The following is a 16,834-nucleotide window of genomic DNA, read 5'->3' as shown; positions in this document are numbered from 1 at the left end:
TGGCGACTAGGGGCTTTTCACAGTAACTTCATTTGAAGCCTACTTGGGACAATAAGCGATTTTCATTTCATTTTTCATTTCTTAGTGGCAAAAAATGGATCTGCCAGAAATGGGGGCAGGGCCTCGACATCCAGGTCCTGGCTACCATTTTTAAAGGTCCCTGGAGTCTTCCTGACTCCTCAAATATCCAGAACTTAAACTCTAGTTCTAAATCCTCCTCCATGGTTCTCACTTGTTCAATTGAACCTACACCTTAAGGACTTGGGCGGTTCAAGAAGGCAACTCACCACCACGTTCTGATGGGCAATAAATGCTGGCTTAACCCGCGACCCCACATCACGTAAAAACAAATTTTTAAAATTCTAAATCACGGTTTAAAACAAAATATTCTTCTGAATAGATGCAATGAAGAAATCTACCAATCTTTAACTGGAACATTAACAAACCCTAATTTTATCAAGGATCTATTCTGCAGCTTGTGGATTATTACGTCTTGTGGAACTGGATTGCTGCTTTTGTTTGCAGATACGTGCATAATGTGGGGGGAGTGTTTATAGCCGATGAAGTCCAGGTGGGCTTTGGCCGAGTCGGAAAACGTTTCTGGGCCTTCCAGTTGCAAGGAGGGGATTTTGTTCCAGACATTATCACCATGGGCAAACCCATCGGAAATGGCCATCCCATGTCGTGTGTGGTTACAACTAAGGAAATTGCCGCAGCATTTGGAGCATCTGGGCTTGAATACTTTAACACAGTAAGTTATTGAAGGTTCTAGTTCATTAAAGGTTTTAGAGAACTGCATGTGCAAAACTGAGCCATCCTGGATCATAGAATTTACAGTGCAGAAGGAGGCCATTCGGCCCATCGAGTCTGCACTGGCTCTTGGAAAGAGCACCCTACCCAAGCCCACACCTCCACCATATCCCCAGAACCCAGTAACCCGACCCAACACTAAGGGCAATTTTGGACACCTAAGGGCAATTTAGCATGACCAATCCACCTAACCTGCACATCTTTGGACTGAGAGGAAACCGGAGCACCCGGAGGAAACCCACGCACACACTGGAAGAACGTGCAGACTCCGCACAGACAGTGACCCAAGCCAGGAATCGAACCTGGGACCCTGGAGCTGTGAAGCAGTTGTGATAACCACCATGCTACCGTGCTAGGTCAGGAGTGAGTTAACTGATTTTAGCTAGGCTAGTGAAAGTCTCACTACTGTTGACCAAACATCCTGAACCAGGGAGTAGAAACATTAGCTAAGAGTTGCTGTTTTTGATCGTTATCCAGTGACTCTGAGCTCTCACCCCAATGGAAAGTGCACTTATGTGTATCTACTGCTGTTATAATCTTGTTGAATGATTTACCAACAATCTCGCTTCCAGGCTCGACTTTAGAATGCGTGAGGTTTTAGAAAGTGCTGCTCTTTGCACCAATCCCAGTGAGATTTGGTGCTCCCATAAAAGGAGGAAACTCGGGGCTGCGTTTGGTGATTGGTGGGACATGGGTGGGGTGGATCTGGATGTTGGCAGGATTTCAGTCAATGGTATATGAAGCTTTTACTTGTGCAAAGGAGACTTAAAGTAATTTGTGAAGTAACTGATGTCTGATGGTGTGTTTATTTTTCTGTTGAGAGTGTTTCACCATCTTTTGACTTGTTGAAAAATCTTAAAATAAATAATTAACATATTGTTCTGGAGGGAGGTTCGATTACCACAGACAATTGGTTCACAGTGTGTAATACCAGGAGGCACAAGAGTGAAAGGCCAGACGAGTTTATTTTTAAAGTGGCAATTAAGCCGCTACCGTGGCACACAAAACAAACGTCCCAGCCCAGGAATAACCGGAACTGCCGGTCCGGGTCTGCGAGCTATATTTAAAGGTCCCGCTAACAAGCCACAGCTGGGCAGGCCGCTGCCCATTCACCACAAGACGTCTTCTTCTACAAAATCACGTGGAGATCAGTCAGTGATTTCCAATTTCCGGCCCAGTGGGTGGTGTGACTGCTGGGGCCGGAATTAAGGTGAAAAGAACCTGGTGCTCCACTTGCCACGCACCCTCTGCAGCCACGAAGATGGTTCAGCAAAGGCCTGACTCCTGATATTGGGAGTCCGAGGTGAACCCACTGCTTAATGCCAGTGAGGAGTGTAGGGACACCCTCTTCCCCAGGATGGGCCGCAGACCCAGGCCCACCCTCCTGAATAGTGCCTGGGAGGTGGTGGCAGAGGCAGTCAGTGCTGCCAGCCTCACCAGGACATGACAGCTGGTGATCTGAGGGATGGAGGTCACTGGTGAGGCATCTGCACTGAGAGGGAGAGAGAACCAGGGACAGCTCCACAGGCCATGTGCAAGTGTCCTTCGGTTGGGGTGAGCTCTGCTAATCCCCTGCTTCCTTTGCAGTGGGGCAGGACTTCTGAGCAGTGCCAACACCCAATGGGCCACTTATTGAGCTGGGCCACACCCATCCCCTTGATACCACTGGGGTATGAGGGTTTCCTGGGTGGGCTCCCATATCACCAGAGGGTCTCTGAACATTTACAGGACACAGTGAGAAATCAGCAGTGTGAGCTGCCAGGAGCCTGTAAGTAGCACCACGGGGTGCATTTAATACACATACTGCAGCAATGGCGATCTGATTCAGGCCACCCTGATCCCAAGGAGGACACCCCAAGTCCACGGTTTTGGCACCAAGTCATTCGCCGCTCCTCCCCACAGCCCGGACAGCCTACCCCTCAGTTAGCCCGACAATGTTTGAGAGATTTTGTGAGCCTCCAGTTCTCCCTCAACAGCTGTGACACCCAGGACCTGCTTGTAAATACTTGTACCAATTCACACCTGTGTGACCTCTGTCTAAGAGGAACGTAGCATCGTGGAAATGTGAAGCATAAAGGGTGGGATTCTCCATGCCGAAATCTCACTCGGGGCGGAGAATGGGGCATCAGACCCGCGATCAAGGCTGATGCCGGGACTCAAACCTTCAGAGAATCGGTGCCAGTCACGCGTGCACGGTCAACGCGGTGCCGTGGGGTCTGTTGAAAGAGGCCTCTGCGGCAATTTTCCATGGTCGACCGGCCAAGTTCCCACCGGCTTGGTTCACGTGTGGTAACACCCAGCGGGAGCACAGCTTCGCGGCTGCAGTGCCCGCCCTGGTGGGGGGGTGGGGGGATTGGTCTCCGGGGGGGACCTCCACGACGGCCAGGACCACAATCAGGGGCCACAGATCGACAGGCGGACGCAATCTGGGGGGGGTGGGGGGCTACCTTCTTCCGCGTCGGCCTGCTCTGTGGCTCCGCCATGTTGCGCAGGGTCGACGCAGAAGCGGCTGCCTTGCCCATGCGCGGATCTGCGGCCGGAGTGCAGGGCCACATACGGCAGCGTGGAGCGCTCCGGCACCGTGCTGGCCCCCTGTTGGCCACAGAGTCGCTGGACCAAGAGGCCCGTTGACGCCAGCATGAAACACACTGGTGTTTACGCCGGCGTCAACACTTAGCCCCCGTTTGGAAGAATCCCGGCCAAAGTGCCCAACCAGCTAATGAGATTTAAATCCATGCAAATGACGGTTGTGCATGGACCTGCCGGCTCGGGGCACAAACCCCAATAACACCGCCAGCAAAGGACTGAAGCACGGCGGCTGAATCTGCACCGGGCGCAAATCGCGTTTTATCCATTGCGCGCTATTCTTTGTCTGATCTCTATTCCCGTTGCCGGCATTGGGAAGTAGAGAATTCAGCTCCTTGTCTCCTCTCTCTTTTGTAAATCTCCCCATGGCTCATAGGATTCTCTGTTGTTATTTTTAAGATTTTTCTCTTTTCCTGTTTAGTTAGAGAATTTAGATCTGGATTGGCAAAGAGTGGTGACCCAGTCTCGGTCTTCTCTCAATATTGTTCTCAAACTTACTACTATTAGATCTCCAGGATCCAGCACTTGATTGTGCAACTGAGTTAATCCCAAAAGAGAATAGTAATTGCTGTTCAGTCAACAACAACAACCTGCTTATTTAGCATCTGTAACATGGTAAAATGTACCCAGGTGCTTGTCAAGAGTGATATCTAACAAAATTTGACACGCAGACGCACTTTGTTTATTCATTCAAGGGGGTGTGGGCTTCGCTGGCTAGGCCAGCATTTGTTGCCTATCCCTAATTGTGGTGAGCTGCCTTCTTGAATTTCTGCAGTCCAATTGGCATGGAGCTTAGTCAGAGATGTGCTTCAAAGGAAGATATTTAGAAGGGTTGTCCAGAGTGTCAGTCCTCGGCAGCTAATGCTGCACGTAGCACAGTGGTTAGCACTGTCGCTTAACAGCGCCAGGTTCAGTTCCCGGCTTGAGTCACTATCTGTGCAGTGTTTGCACGCTCTCCCTGTGCCTGCGTGGGTTTCCTCCGGGTGCTCCGGTTTCCTCCCGCAAGTCCGAAAAACATGCTGTTAGGTGATTTGGACATTCTGAATTCACCCTCTGTGTACCCGAACAGGTGCCGGAATGTGGTGACTCAGGGATTTTCACAGTAACTTCATCGCAGTGTTAACGTAAGCCGACTTGTGACACTAATAAAGATTATTATTAAAGGCATGGCCACCAGTGATGGAAAATTTCAAACTGGGGAATGCTCAAGAGGCCAGAATGAAGTAGTGCAAATATCTCCAGAGGGTTGGAGGAGGTTAATGATAGGGAGAGATGGAGAGATTTGAAAACCAGAAATTAAAATCAAAGCATTGCTTAGCTGGGAGCCAATATAGATCAGCAAGCACAGGATAGATGCGTGAACAGGATTTGGTGAGAGTTGAGACATGCAATAGATTGTCTCAATTTTACGGAAGGTAAAATATAGGAGATTCTTGCCAAAAATAAAAAGCTAGAATAGACAAATCTAGGGCTGACAGAAACGTTGCGTGTTTCCGCAGCAGATGGGCTGAGGCAGGGGTGTTGTTGGGCGAGGTCATGGTGGTGGATGGAAATAGGGATTTTTGTGAAAGCAGAAAATTCTGGAAATACGCAACAGGTCAGATAGCATTTGTGAAGAGAAAATCACAGCTACTATTGTTTTCATCATAGCTGAAAAGGCTTTGAGAGGTGACCGGTTTCAAGTAAATGCAGAGGCAGTGAAAGGTTGGAGAGGGTGAAGAACAAAAGGGAAGATACATGGTAGAGATAAAAACAGACAATACTCAGCAGTTCAGTCAGCACCTGGAGAAAGAAATGGAGTTAACCTTTCAGGGCAGTGAACCTTTTCATCGATCAGCATGTCCAATTGTTTATTAGTATTTCCAGTATCATCAGTTTCTCTTTCAGATTTCCAGCATCTGCAATGTGTGCTGATTTGTAAGGCAGGAGTGATTAAGTGACGAAAGGGATAATGACGCAGAACAAAAGGAGATGGTAGTGTTAAGAAACAAATGGTAAGTGTGGAGGAGGTGTAAATGGGAAAGCGGAATCATCACCACTTTTTGTTATCCAAAAACAAAATGTAAACGCTTGGCAGGATTTTCTGGCTATTCCCGCCAGCGCAACCTTCCGGTCCCGACGACGACCTCACATGCGAACAATAGGAAACCCTGTTGTCAGCAGCGGGACTGGAAGATCCTGCCGCCGGCCAATGGCAGACCACCTACATTGCTGCAAAACACGCTGCTGGGGTGGAGGTAGAAAATCCAACCCACAGAAAGAAATAAAAGGTAGGCAGAGGTTATGATCAAAATTATTGAACTCATTCTTGAGACTGGAAGGCTGTAAAGTGCCTGATGGAAAGATGAGGGACTGTTTCTTGAGCTTCTTTAGAACAGTGTAAGAAGCTACGGTCTGAGTAGGAGTCAGGTGGAGAATTCGCTTTGTGGTCATGAGAATGTGATCGCGAGCTCGTCTCATGGCCCTATGCTTAAAAGAAACACATTTACATTGTGTTGGCAAAAATGAAGTGTTTTTGTCTTCGTTCCAGCATAACTGTGGCTTCTCAAAGTTAAATGAGTTTCAATTGGGACAGTTGTTGTCCAAAATAATTAAGTTCTGTGAGACTTATGTACAAGGCATTCAATTGAAAACGAGTGTATTAGTCCAGGGAAATGGGAATGGGACCTCAGCCATAGGCTGAAAAATTACTTCAACACTTCTTTTAAACAGCTCCCCACAATCACCACCCCAGGAGCAGCCAGTTTCCCTACGATTCCTGGTCTCTCCAGTCTGGCAGTGCCTAAGATGCTCTCCTTGTGGTATATGTTTCCACCATTGAAACTCGACTGCCCTTAACCCTGCACACTTTAGTAGAGTTGGCATTGGAAGTTACCGACAGACGAATTCCAATCTTTACGCTGGGGAGGAAAAGCATACATGTTTTGTTGTTTTGCTGTTTTCATTAATTTGGTTGGCAATTAAAAGCCTCCAGTCAAATTTCCATCGCATGATATTCCATTCCTTAAAGTGCAGTGACTAATTTACCGAAACGCAATATACTTTATTGGGGCAGTAGTCTCCCCAACACTGTGTCATCATGTCCCCCACAACCATGCTTATCAAATACTGGTTGATTGGATTTGGTTGGATAGATTGCAGTTGGTTTCTTTGGAACAAAAGTGTCTAAAGAGAGTTTGGATGAGATGCATAAAATTGAAGGCTTAGAGGGGGTGGATAGGGATGACTTATTTCTCTTGGCTGACACGTCAATAACTAGTGGCGCAGATTTAAAGTAATTGGTAGAAGAATCAGAGGGGCATGTTGGTGGATAAATATTTTCACCCAGAGGGTGGTACACAGCCTGTAACTGACTGCCTGAAAGGGTTGTAGAGCAAGAAACCGCCATTGCATATAGAAGGTGCTTGTATAGATACTTCAATTGTCATTACCTGTGGGCCAACATCAGCAAATTGGGACAAAAACAGTGAATGCGGGACAAAATCAGCAGGTCTGACGGCATCTGTGGAGCGAGAACAGAGCTAATGTTTTGAGTCTGGATGAGGAAGGCAGAAGACAGGAAATTATAGGCCGGTTAGCCTGACTTTGGTGGTTGATAGATTTTAGAGTATTATTAAGAATGTTGATAGATTTTAGAGTATTATTAAGAATGTTGCTAGATTTTAGAGTGATATTAAGAATGATATTACTGAGTACTTAGAAGTGCATGGGAAAGTAGGACTGAGTCAGCACAGATTTGTCAAGGAGAGGTCATGCCTGACAAATCTGTTTAGAATTCTTTGAAGAGAAAGTAACGAGGATGTTGGACAAAGGAGAACCAGTGGACGTGATCTATTTGGATTTCCAGAAGTTCTTTGATAAGTGCTGTACAATCGGCTGCTCAAGAAGATCAAGCCCATCGAGTTAGGGGCAAGATACTGACAAGGATAGAGGATTGGCTGACTGACAGAAGGCAGACAGTGGGGATAAAGGGGTCCTTCTCAGGCTGGTAGCTAGTGACTAGTGGTGTTCTGCAGCGGTCAGTGTTGGGACTACAGCTATTCAATAATACATATTAATGATCTGGAAGAAGGAACTGAGGGCATTGTTGCTAGGTTTGCAGATTATGCAAATATATGTAGAGGGACAAGTTGTGTTGAGGAAATAGAGCTGCAGAAAGATCTGGATAGTCTAGGAGAGTGGGCGAAGAAGTGGCAGATGGAATACAGTGTAGAAAAGTGTGAGGTTATGCACTTTGGTTGGAAGAATGGAGGCATAGACTATTTTCTAAATGGGAAAGGGCTTCGGAAATCAAAAGCGCAAAGGGACTTGGGAGTCCTAGTTCAGGATTCCCTTAGGGTTAACGTGCAGGGTCAGTCGGCAGTTAGGAAGGCAAAAGCAATGTTAGCATTCATGTCGAGAGGGCTGGAATACAAGAGCAGGGTTGTTCTGTTGAGGCTGTATAAGGGTATGGTCAGACCCCTTTTGGAGTATTGTTAGCAGTTTTGGGCCCTGTACCTAAGAAAGTATGTGTTGACCTTGGAGAGGATCCAGAGGAGGTTCACAAGAATGTTACTCAGAATGTAGGACTTTTCATATGTGGAGCAGTTGAGGACTCTGGGTCTGTACTCCATGGAGTTTAGAAGGATGAGGGGGATCTCGTTGAAACTTCGAGAATACTGTGAGGCCTAGATAGAGTGAACATGGGAGAGGATGTTTCCACTAGTAGGGCAAACTAGAAACTTGAGGGCAAAGCCTCAAACTGAAGGGATGATCCTTTGAGGAGGAATTTCTTCAGCCAGAGGATGGTGCATCTGTGGAACTCCACAGAAGTCTGTGGAGGCCAAATCACTTGAGTGTTTTTAAGACCGAGATAGATTAATAAGGGGTTTAGGGGTTATGGGGAGAAGGCAGGAGAATGGGGATGAGAAAAATGTCAGCCATGATTGAATGGCAGAGCAGACTCAATGGGCCGAGTGGCCTAATTCTGCTCCTATGTCTTATGGTCTTGTGACTCTTTGTCAAAACTAGAGCAAAACATTAGCTCCGTTCTCTCTCCACAGATGCTGTCAGGCCTGCTGAGATTGTCCAGATATTTTATTTTTTGTTTCCTATTCCAGCATCTGCAGTAATTTGCTTTTACCTGGAAACTGGGATTAGGTTGCACAACTTTCTCAACTGGCGAACATGAAGGATAGAATGGAATTCTTCTGTGTCATAAATGTTCCGTGTTACTCGAGGGGAGATGACGGTGCAGTGATAATGCCACTGGACTACTGTTATATATTTGTTGTCGCAAAGAGAAAAAGCAGTAGAGTTGTCAAGCTCTTAAGTTTGTGAAAACATAGTGCAATGTTTATTCAGAGATGTTGCTTCTTCGTTGTAAAATGGGGAACTCTCCCAAAAGACTGCAAAACGCTCTGCTGATGTCACTGCATATCATGTGACATTTCACCAGCCAATAGTGTTACTTGAATACAATACACCACTCCCCATTTACTCCTTTAGTGCCAACGACTTTTCTTTTCAACGCTTTAACAGCAGATCCAACACACTATTCATTACGTTACATCATCGTGTCTTGTAATATAGTCTCTTTGGCGGATGTCTGTTTCGTTTAGATAGTATCCAACATACAGGAAATTGGCTCTTTGAGCTCACAGAAATGTCTTCCTGTTCACTTGTCGGAAGTACCTCTTGTGAATCTAACTCAGTATCTGTCTTCAGGATAACATCTGATGGTTGTGAAAGAAGATCTTTTCGCTTCTGACTGTACCTTGCCCCGGGCATGAGTGATACTGCGGTCCCCATATCCACTTCCATCTTGATGGTGTTTCTATTAAGTTTTGGATAAACCCAAAAGCTTTGCTGTTCTCCTTTAACTGATAAGACACCAAGCTTGAATTCTTTAAGCTGACTTGACAAGTGAGTCTTCGGTTCCGTCACTTAACTGATGAACTTGATCAGCAGACCTGGCTGTATTTTTCTTGGTACACTTCTTTTGTGCAGATGACGTGACCAATATGCCTTGGTAATGTGGCCTACTTTACCAAAACGTTTGCATTTATTCTCTTTATTCCAACATTCTCCTGCTGAATGCCCCACTTGAGTACTGTGATGACATTTCTTGCAGACCTGCTTCTAGAAGTCTCCATCTTATGAACGTTTGCTTGGACTCCAATCAACAAAGCCTCTTTATTGTTGCCAGTTCCATGGAAGTAGAAATTTCCACAGCAGTTTTCTGGGTTAATGCACCTTTAGTCAACAGTCTCCTTTGAATGGCTTCATTTCTGAGACCACGGACCAGCCTGTCTTGAAGTGTATCGTCAAGTGTTTGTAACAATGAGAAAAGTCGTAGCTTGCAGGTTCTCAAATGTCTGATTTGCTACAAGATACAATTGGAATCTTTCCTTGCAAGAATTCCATGTCCCATAATCCTCATCAAACGTGTACATAGCCCCGCATTTTCCCGACATTTTCTGGATCCCGGTTCCCTGATCTATGCTTCTTCAGTCTTTCTCCCTTCTGTTCATTTGCTGAAAGCAAGTACTCTCTGATGCACTATCAATTACGATGAGATGAGAGTAAAGAGTAATCGAGACTTTATTACGCAGAGATGTGTTGCCTCCTAAAGCTGCTGCCCCTTCTAAGAGGAGCTGACGGATGTACGCCGACCCTATGCCCATAACGAAAGCGTCCCTGATTTAGGAGTTCGGAATGTTCAACGGCCGAAACTGCCTGGCAATCGCAGTTCCTCGCCAGGGCGTGCAGGGCACGCCAAATCTTCCAATGACTCACCGGGGAGTTGTTGCCACGTGGACAGGAGGTGCCTGGCATAGAGTTTGTTGATCGGCCGTGTGTAGTTCTCTTTCAGAAGTGCCATGGCCTCAGTGTAGTTGGGCGTGTCCCGGATAAGAGGAAAAATATCGGAGCTCAACCGTGTGTACCGGATCTGTAGTTTCTGTGCCTCTTGAGGGTGGTTCTGTCGCTGATCTGATGTAGACTTCAAAGCAAGCTAGCCAATGGTCGAAGGCTGACGTGGCGTTGTCTGCTTGAGGGTGCAGCTGCAGGCGATCTGGCTTGATGCTGTTGCTAACTTTTGGTTGGCTCTTAAATCATAATTTGCTCTGTTTGTTTAACCTTTGCTCTAGAGTCGCCAGGTATCATTATGATACCGCCACGAGGTTCAAGTAATGATCAATAACTCAACACACCAATAAGTAAGATTCAAATCAAAACACATTTATTATACATAGTAAATCACTACTCATGCATAAAATCTACTTTCTAGACTATTCCTATCACTAAAAGGCCTATACTTAGCTTTGGGCTGGCCCACCAGGTCAGGGGAACAAATGGCCTTTCGTTCAGGTCCTGAGTCTGCAGGATTCAAAAGCTGGTATGGACTGGTAGCTACGAGCGCCTGGTAGCTAGGAGCGCCTATCTCGTAGCGAGCGTTGACGTGAGACTTATTTGGTTGGCATGGCCGCTGGACAGTTCACTCACGGGTTGATTCAAGTTGCTGAGTGACCCTGCCAAGAAGGACAATTTGAACTTGGGGACTCTATTTTATAGTCCCCAGGGGCTTCACGCCCCTTTGGGGCGGACCCCGTACCTGGTTCCAAGTGATTGGACTACGTTCCGATCACTTGGATCGATTTCTCCAATACTGGAGTTGTTCCCTGATCGCTGGGCGGTCCCTGAGTGTCCGTTGGCCTTCCTTTGTCTTGGCTCCTGCTGGCACCGAGGATTCTGGCATGGCCTTATTCGCCTTAAATGTTTCCATTGTGCCTGGGAATCACTCATTACTATGCAGATGGCTGCTGGTTTCAGTGCTGTCTGGTTTTTGCAAGTTTCAATACACATGACTTCTGCACTTGCTAGTCTTTGCCTGTGTTGGCTGAATTTCCCTTCAGTCTTTGCGGTTCTCCATTTTAAGTCGGGAAGTGGCCAACCCAGGTGGCTACAATGCGGGTCCATCGCTGTAAAATCTCTGCGTAATAAATTGATGCACTATCAATTACAACGTGACGAGAGTAATCAAGGCTTTATTACGCAGAGATGTGTTGCCTCCTACAGCTGCTGCCGAAATGGCTGCAGCTTGGTGAGCACACACATTTATACTCCGCCTACGGGGCGGAGCCAGCAGGCAGGGACCTACCCCCGTGCCTGTAGTACAGGAGCCTTACCGTATTACATCTCATGTGTACTATATACAAACAGTGGTGACTAACACACTCTCCAAGCACACTAATTATTCCCTTGTCTGAATTATTGGATCCCCAGCAATAGGTTGCAGAGTCTGCAACCTTCTACGTTCCCATTCCCGCAGCCTGTTTACAGTGCCACATGCGCTCTGTAGCTTCTACCCATTACAAGCAGTAAGAATGCCTGAAACTTTGATTCTTTTGTTTAAAAGATATGCCCCGGCACACTCTGTTGCACCCTGATTTGTGTTTTGAAACCCTATTCACATTAGCGGCTGTCGTAAGCTATCGGTTGAATCGTCAACAGCTTCGCATGGTCTGAACAGTTTTCTTTTACTTGGCACAAACTCCTGGATGATTCATTGTTTCCAGCCCAAATCCTCATTAGTCATTTTCTCTGGCCCTAAATCTTCATCATCAGTTTTCTCTTCTGCTGACATCACTACATGACACATGACATGTCACCAGCCAATAGTGTTACTTGAATACATAACTAGTAATCCAGAGGCCTAGGCTAATGCTCTGGGTCATGAGTTCAAATCTCAGCTGCTAGAATTTAAATTTAATTAATAAATCTGGAAATAAAAGCTAGTCCCAGTTATGGTATCCATGAAACCATTGTCGCTTGTCATTTTAAAAAAAAAAAAAAAAAAAATCTGGTTCACTAATGCTCTTTAGGGAAGGAAAATTGCCATCCTTACCTGGTCTGGCCTGCAAGTGACTCCAGACCCAAAGCAATGTGGTTGCCTGCTGAAATTGCCTAGCAAGCCATTCCGTTATATCAAACTACCAGAGAGTTTTTTATTTTTTTAATTTTAGAATATCCAATTCATTTTTTCCAATAAGGGGCAATTGAGCGTGGCCACTCTTTGGGTTGTGGGGTGAAACCCACGCAAACACTGGGAGAATGTGCAAACTCCACATGGATGGTGACCCAGGGCCGGGATCGAACCTGGTACCTCGGCGCCGTGAGGCAGCAGTGCTAATCACTGTGCCACCTTGCTGCCCAGAGAAAAGTTAATATGGAATGAATCCAGTCGGATCACCCAGCATCCATCGCGGTACTGTCAACTCTGCAAAGCCCTCCTTACTACTATCTGGGGGCTTCTGTGAAAATTCGTAGAGCTATTTCACAGACTAGTCAAGCAACAGCCTGATATAGTCATACTCATGGAATCATATCTTACAGTCATTTCCCAACACATCATCACCATCCCGGAGTCTGCCCTGTCCTACCAGCAGAACTAACTCACCAGAGGTGGCATCACAGTGGTATACTGTCAGGAGGGAGTTGCACCAGGGAATCCTCAACATCAACTCTGGACTCCATGGAGTGTCATGGTATCAGGTCAAACATAGGCAAGGAAACCTTCTGTCTATTACCACCTACTGCTGCAACCTCCCCACACCCTTTTACCCCCTCAAACATATTGATCACTACTCCTCCATGTTGAACACCACTTGGAGGAAGCACTAAGGGGGAAAAGGACACAAAATATACCCTGGGTTGGGACTTCAATGTCCACCACCAAGAATAGCTCAGGAACACCAAAGGACATAGCCACTGGACTGGGTCTACAGCAGGTGGTGAGGAAAGCAACAAGAGGGGAAAATCTACTTGACCTTTTCCGCACCAATGTGCCAGCTCCAGTTGCATCTATGCATGATAGCATCAGTAGGAGTGATCATCGCACAGTCTTTGTGGAGACAAAGTCCCAATACCCTCCAGGTTTGTGTGACATTGTCACTGTGCTAGATGGGGTAAAGCAACTCAAAACTGGGCATTCAATGAGGCGCTGTGGGCCATCGCCAGCAATCTGTAACCTCATAGCTCGGCATTAACATCAAACTGGGTTCAATATATAATGAAGGCGAGCATGCATATCCAACACTGGGTGACAACCTGGTGAAGCTACAACACAGAACTACTTGGATGCCAAGCAACAGAAGCAGTAAGCAATAGGCAGAACTAAATAATCCCACAACCAACGGATGAGATATACGTTCTACAGTCCTGCCTCATTCAGCCGGCAATAGTGGTGCAGAATAAACAGATAACTGGAGGAGCTCCACAAATATTTCCATCCTCAATGATTGGGGAGCCCAGGATTCTGGGTAAAAGACTGAAACATTTGCAACTATCTTCATCCAGAACTGTGGGGTGGATAATCCATCTTGACCTCTTCCCAAGATACTCAGCATCACTGAAGCCAGTCTTCAGCCAATTTGATTCGATGGCTGAAGGTACTGGATACTGCAAAGGCCCTGACAACACCCTGGCTGTAATGCTGAATGTTTTTAATCTACAACTAGCCAGGCACTTTGCCAAGCTGTTCCAGTACAGCTACAACACTGGCAACTATCTGGCAATGTGGCAAATTGCTTAAGTATGTCTTGACTGCAAAACGTAGGACAAATCCAACCCAGTCAAATACTGCCCCATGAGCCTACACTTCATCATCAGCAATGTGATGGAAGGTGTCGTCGACAGTGCTATCCAGAGGCACTAACTTGAACAAGCTTCTCCCTGATGCTTGATTTGGGTTCCAGCCAGACCATTCAGCACCTGAACTTATTACAGCCTCAGCCTTGGTTCAAGCATGGATAAAATAACTGGACTGGAGAGGTGAGGTGAGAGTGACTGCCCTTGACATTAAGGGCAGCATTCTTCTGAATGTCCTGCGGCGAGTTTGGTGGCAGGCGGTGCGGTGAATCTGATGTGTGCCAAGAAGTCAGAAACCCACTGGCATAAAATCACGTTACAATTCTCCCTCTGGCATGTGGCGTAAAGACCTTCATGAATGCATTTCATGAATGTTCATTAAAACAGCTGGCTACTGGAATTCTGTCAGATTTCCAATCTCGCGTCGCACTAGTGGGAACTGACATCAGCGCCAAACTCAATTGATAAAAGGCTGGCACACACAAGACCCTATATTTGCCAGAGTCTTTGAGGTGAGTGCCAACAAGCAAAGCCTACCAACCATAGAGCTGTGCTCCTTCTGATGCTCTGTGCATCACCCTACCAGGTTCCTGCCTTCGCCTCCATGCTGAGCTGGACTTCATGGACAGCACGGTGCTGCTGGACCCATGGAGCCTCGCGTCTCACCAACTCTGATCGGTACTGCAACCGAGGCTGGGAGTACAGGAGCCTCCTAAACTCTCCGCCCCCTTCCTCCCTCCAATGTCACACGCCAGTGTCTGTCTAGACAGCATTGTGATGTGAGAGAATGCAGCCACCACAGCAAAGACCCAAAGTTTGATGGGGGGGGGGGCAGACAAAGACTAGGGAGCAATGTGGAAGGAGGGCACAGCAAGGAGTGGGGTGGGGAAAGGACAAGGGCACGTAATGGCAGATAGAGGGGCAAGGAGGTGGATGAAGAGGATTAACAATGGAAGGCAGAGAGAAGACAGTGGGAGGGACGCCGGACTCGGACAAGGTTGCATGACATTCGGACAAATAAGGAGGTCTACAGGATAGCACATGTATTACTAGAAGGAGATGCATGCAGACTGCAGATTACTGGGTGTGTGTATTAGTGTAGTATATTAGTGTTCATGCCAAAACAGGTCCGGGCTGCAGTGCTGTGTGACCATTACGGTTGTCCAGAGTCCTCTTTGGAAATGGGAACACTGTCAAGGCTTCCATTTTGGTTCAGGGCTGGCAGACAGGAGCCCGAGTGTAGACATTCCTGCTGCAAAATGGAAAGGGTCACCGATGATAGATAGTCCAGGAACTACGTGGACCTCAACCATTTTGAAGTCTGAGATAGGAGACCATGCAGGCCAGCAGCGGGCATGCAACAGGAGCAGTTATTGGAGGTATGGTATACCCCAGCACCAGTGATGGGAAAGGGCTGTGTGCTTCAAAGGAAAGATGCAGAGCTTTGTATACAGGGCTGTCCTACAGTTAATCCCCTGGGCGTGGTATCGTGGGCGCTGTATTGAGCTGCAGAGAGTATGGTGATGGTCGCAAGGCATTTGCCGCCTGTAGATAAGAAATACATTATGTGAAGCACTCATGGGCTTTGGGGGGGGATGCAGTGGGAGAGGTGGGGTGTCCTTTGTAAGCGATGGTACACGCAGCTCCAAATGAGGTGGGTGCAGGCCAGTGTCGCACATGGGCACATCGCAGGTGTTGGGCTCAGAGGTGGGGGGGGGGGGGCGGGAGAAGGACTCATAGTTACACCAAATCAATAAGTGGAGTCCAGAGCCACGTTGGTTGAACAAGATCATTCACAAGATCTCACGTTCCACAGGGCTCCAGATGTAACAGCTGTGAACTCTGCACACCTCTGTGTGCGAGAGTTCCAGGGGTAAGATAGCTTAAGGAACAATGCAATCTAAATTGCCACAGCTTAGCTGCTCTTCTCCCTTGGCTCTGTCATTCACATCTTTGTTTTAATCAACCTTTACCGAAGGCAGGGACCTTTCCTATGAATTTTCATACAAGGTGAAGGAGGGAAAGACATCTGCATGCACAGCTCCAGCAGGAGGTACTGCATGTGGGACAAGGCGAGGCAGAAAGTGAGCATCAACAGGAGGCTGAGAAGCAGAGATCCAGACTTCAGAGATGACTAGGAACACCAGGGGTCTATTGTCCACAAATCTCCTTTTTACACAGGAGTGAGAGGCTGTGCAGGGCAAGGCTGCAATTGTTCCGAGATCGCATCCCCACACATGCCACTTGCCCTGAGAAGACTTGACACCATGTGGGTTCGGAGCCTTCCCCATGCCACTGGCCCTGAAGGTGATGAAAGCACTCAATTTGTTTGCCCCTTGGTCATTCCAGGGAGCAGCTGGAGTCCTGTGTGGTATTTTACAGTCAGCAACACATCGATGCTCTCAGGAGGTGAGCAAATGCCCTTTACAGGAAGGCCCATTATGATGTGAACTTTACACCCGACAAGGGTAGCCAGGATCCGAGATTCGCAGGCTTCACAGCTATCTCTGGGTTCCCCAGGGTGCAGAGAGCAATAGACAGCATCCATGTGGCGATACGGGCTGCCTGGCAGCAGGGCCTGACACTCATCAACCGCAAGGACCTCCATTCCGTCAATGTGCAGTTGGTGTGTGGCCATCTAAAACATATTCTGCATTTAGGTGCACGGTCTCTGGGAGTTACCATGATGCCCACATCCTCAGTAGCTCAGTGGTTAGCACTGCTGCCTCACCGAGCCAGGGACCAGGGTTCAATTCTAACATCGGGTGACTGTGTGGTGTTTTGCACATTCTTCCTTGGTCGGCATGGA

The 16,834-nt window shown here is 47.3% G+C and overlaps 1 protein-coding gene across 2 annotated transcripts in view; it reads left to right on the top strand.

The window, feature by feature from the left end:
- The window catches only part of LOC140408743 (ethanolamine-phosphate phospho-lyase-like), a 58,406-nt gene that overhangs the window by 30,378 nt on the left and 11,194 nt on the right, over nucleotides 1-16,834 (top strand). Inside the window, exon 8 of one of the 2 annotated variants that reach the window (XM_072496373.1) lies at nucleotides 526-751. The exons of the other annotated variant lie outside the window; for it this stretch is intronic. Coding sequence (XP_072352474.1) covers nucleotides 526-751 — 226 coding nt within the window. The remainder of the gene's footprint in view (nucleotides 1-525; nucleotides 752-16,834) is intronic. 2 annotated transcript variants of the gene reach the window in all.

Source organism: Scyliorhinus torazame, chromosome 3 (genome assembly GCF_047496885.1).
Source record: "Scyliorhinus torazame isolate Kashiwa2021f chromosome 3, sScyTor2.1, whole genome shotgun sequence".
Classification (NCBI taxonomy): domain Eukaryota; kingdom Metazoa; phylum Chordata; class Chondrichthyes; order Carcharhiniformes; family Scyliorhinidae; genus Scyliorhinus; species Scyliorhinus torazame.
This window is presented reverse-complemented; position numbering and strand designations above follow the sequence as displayed.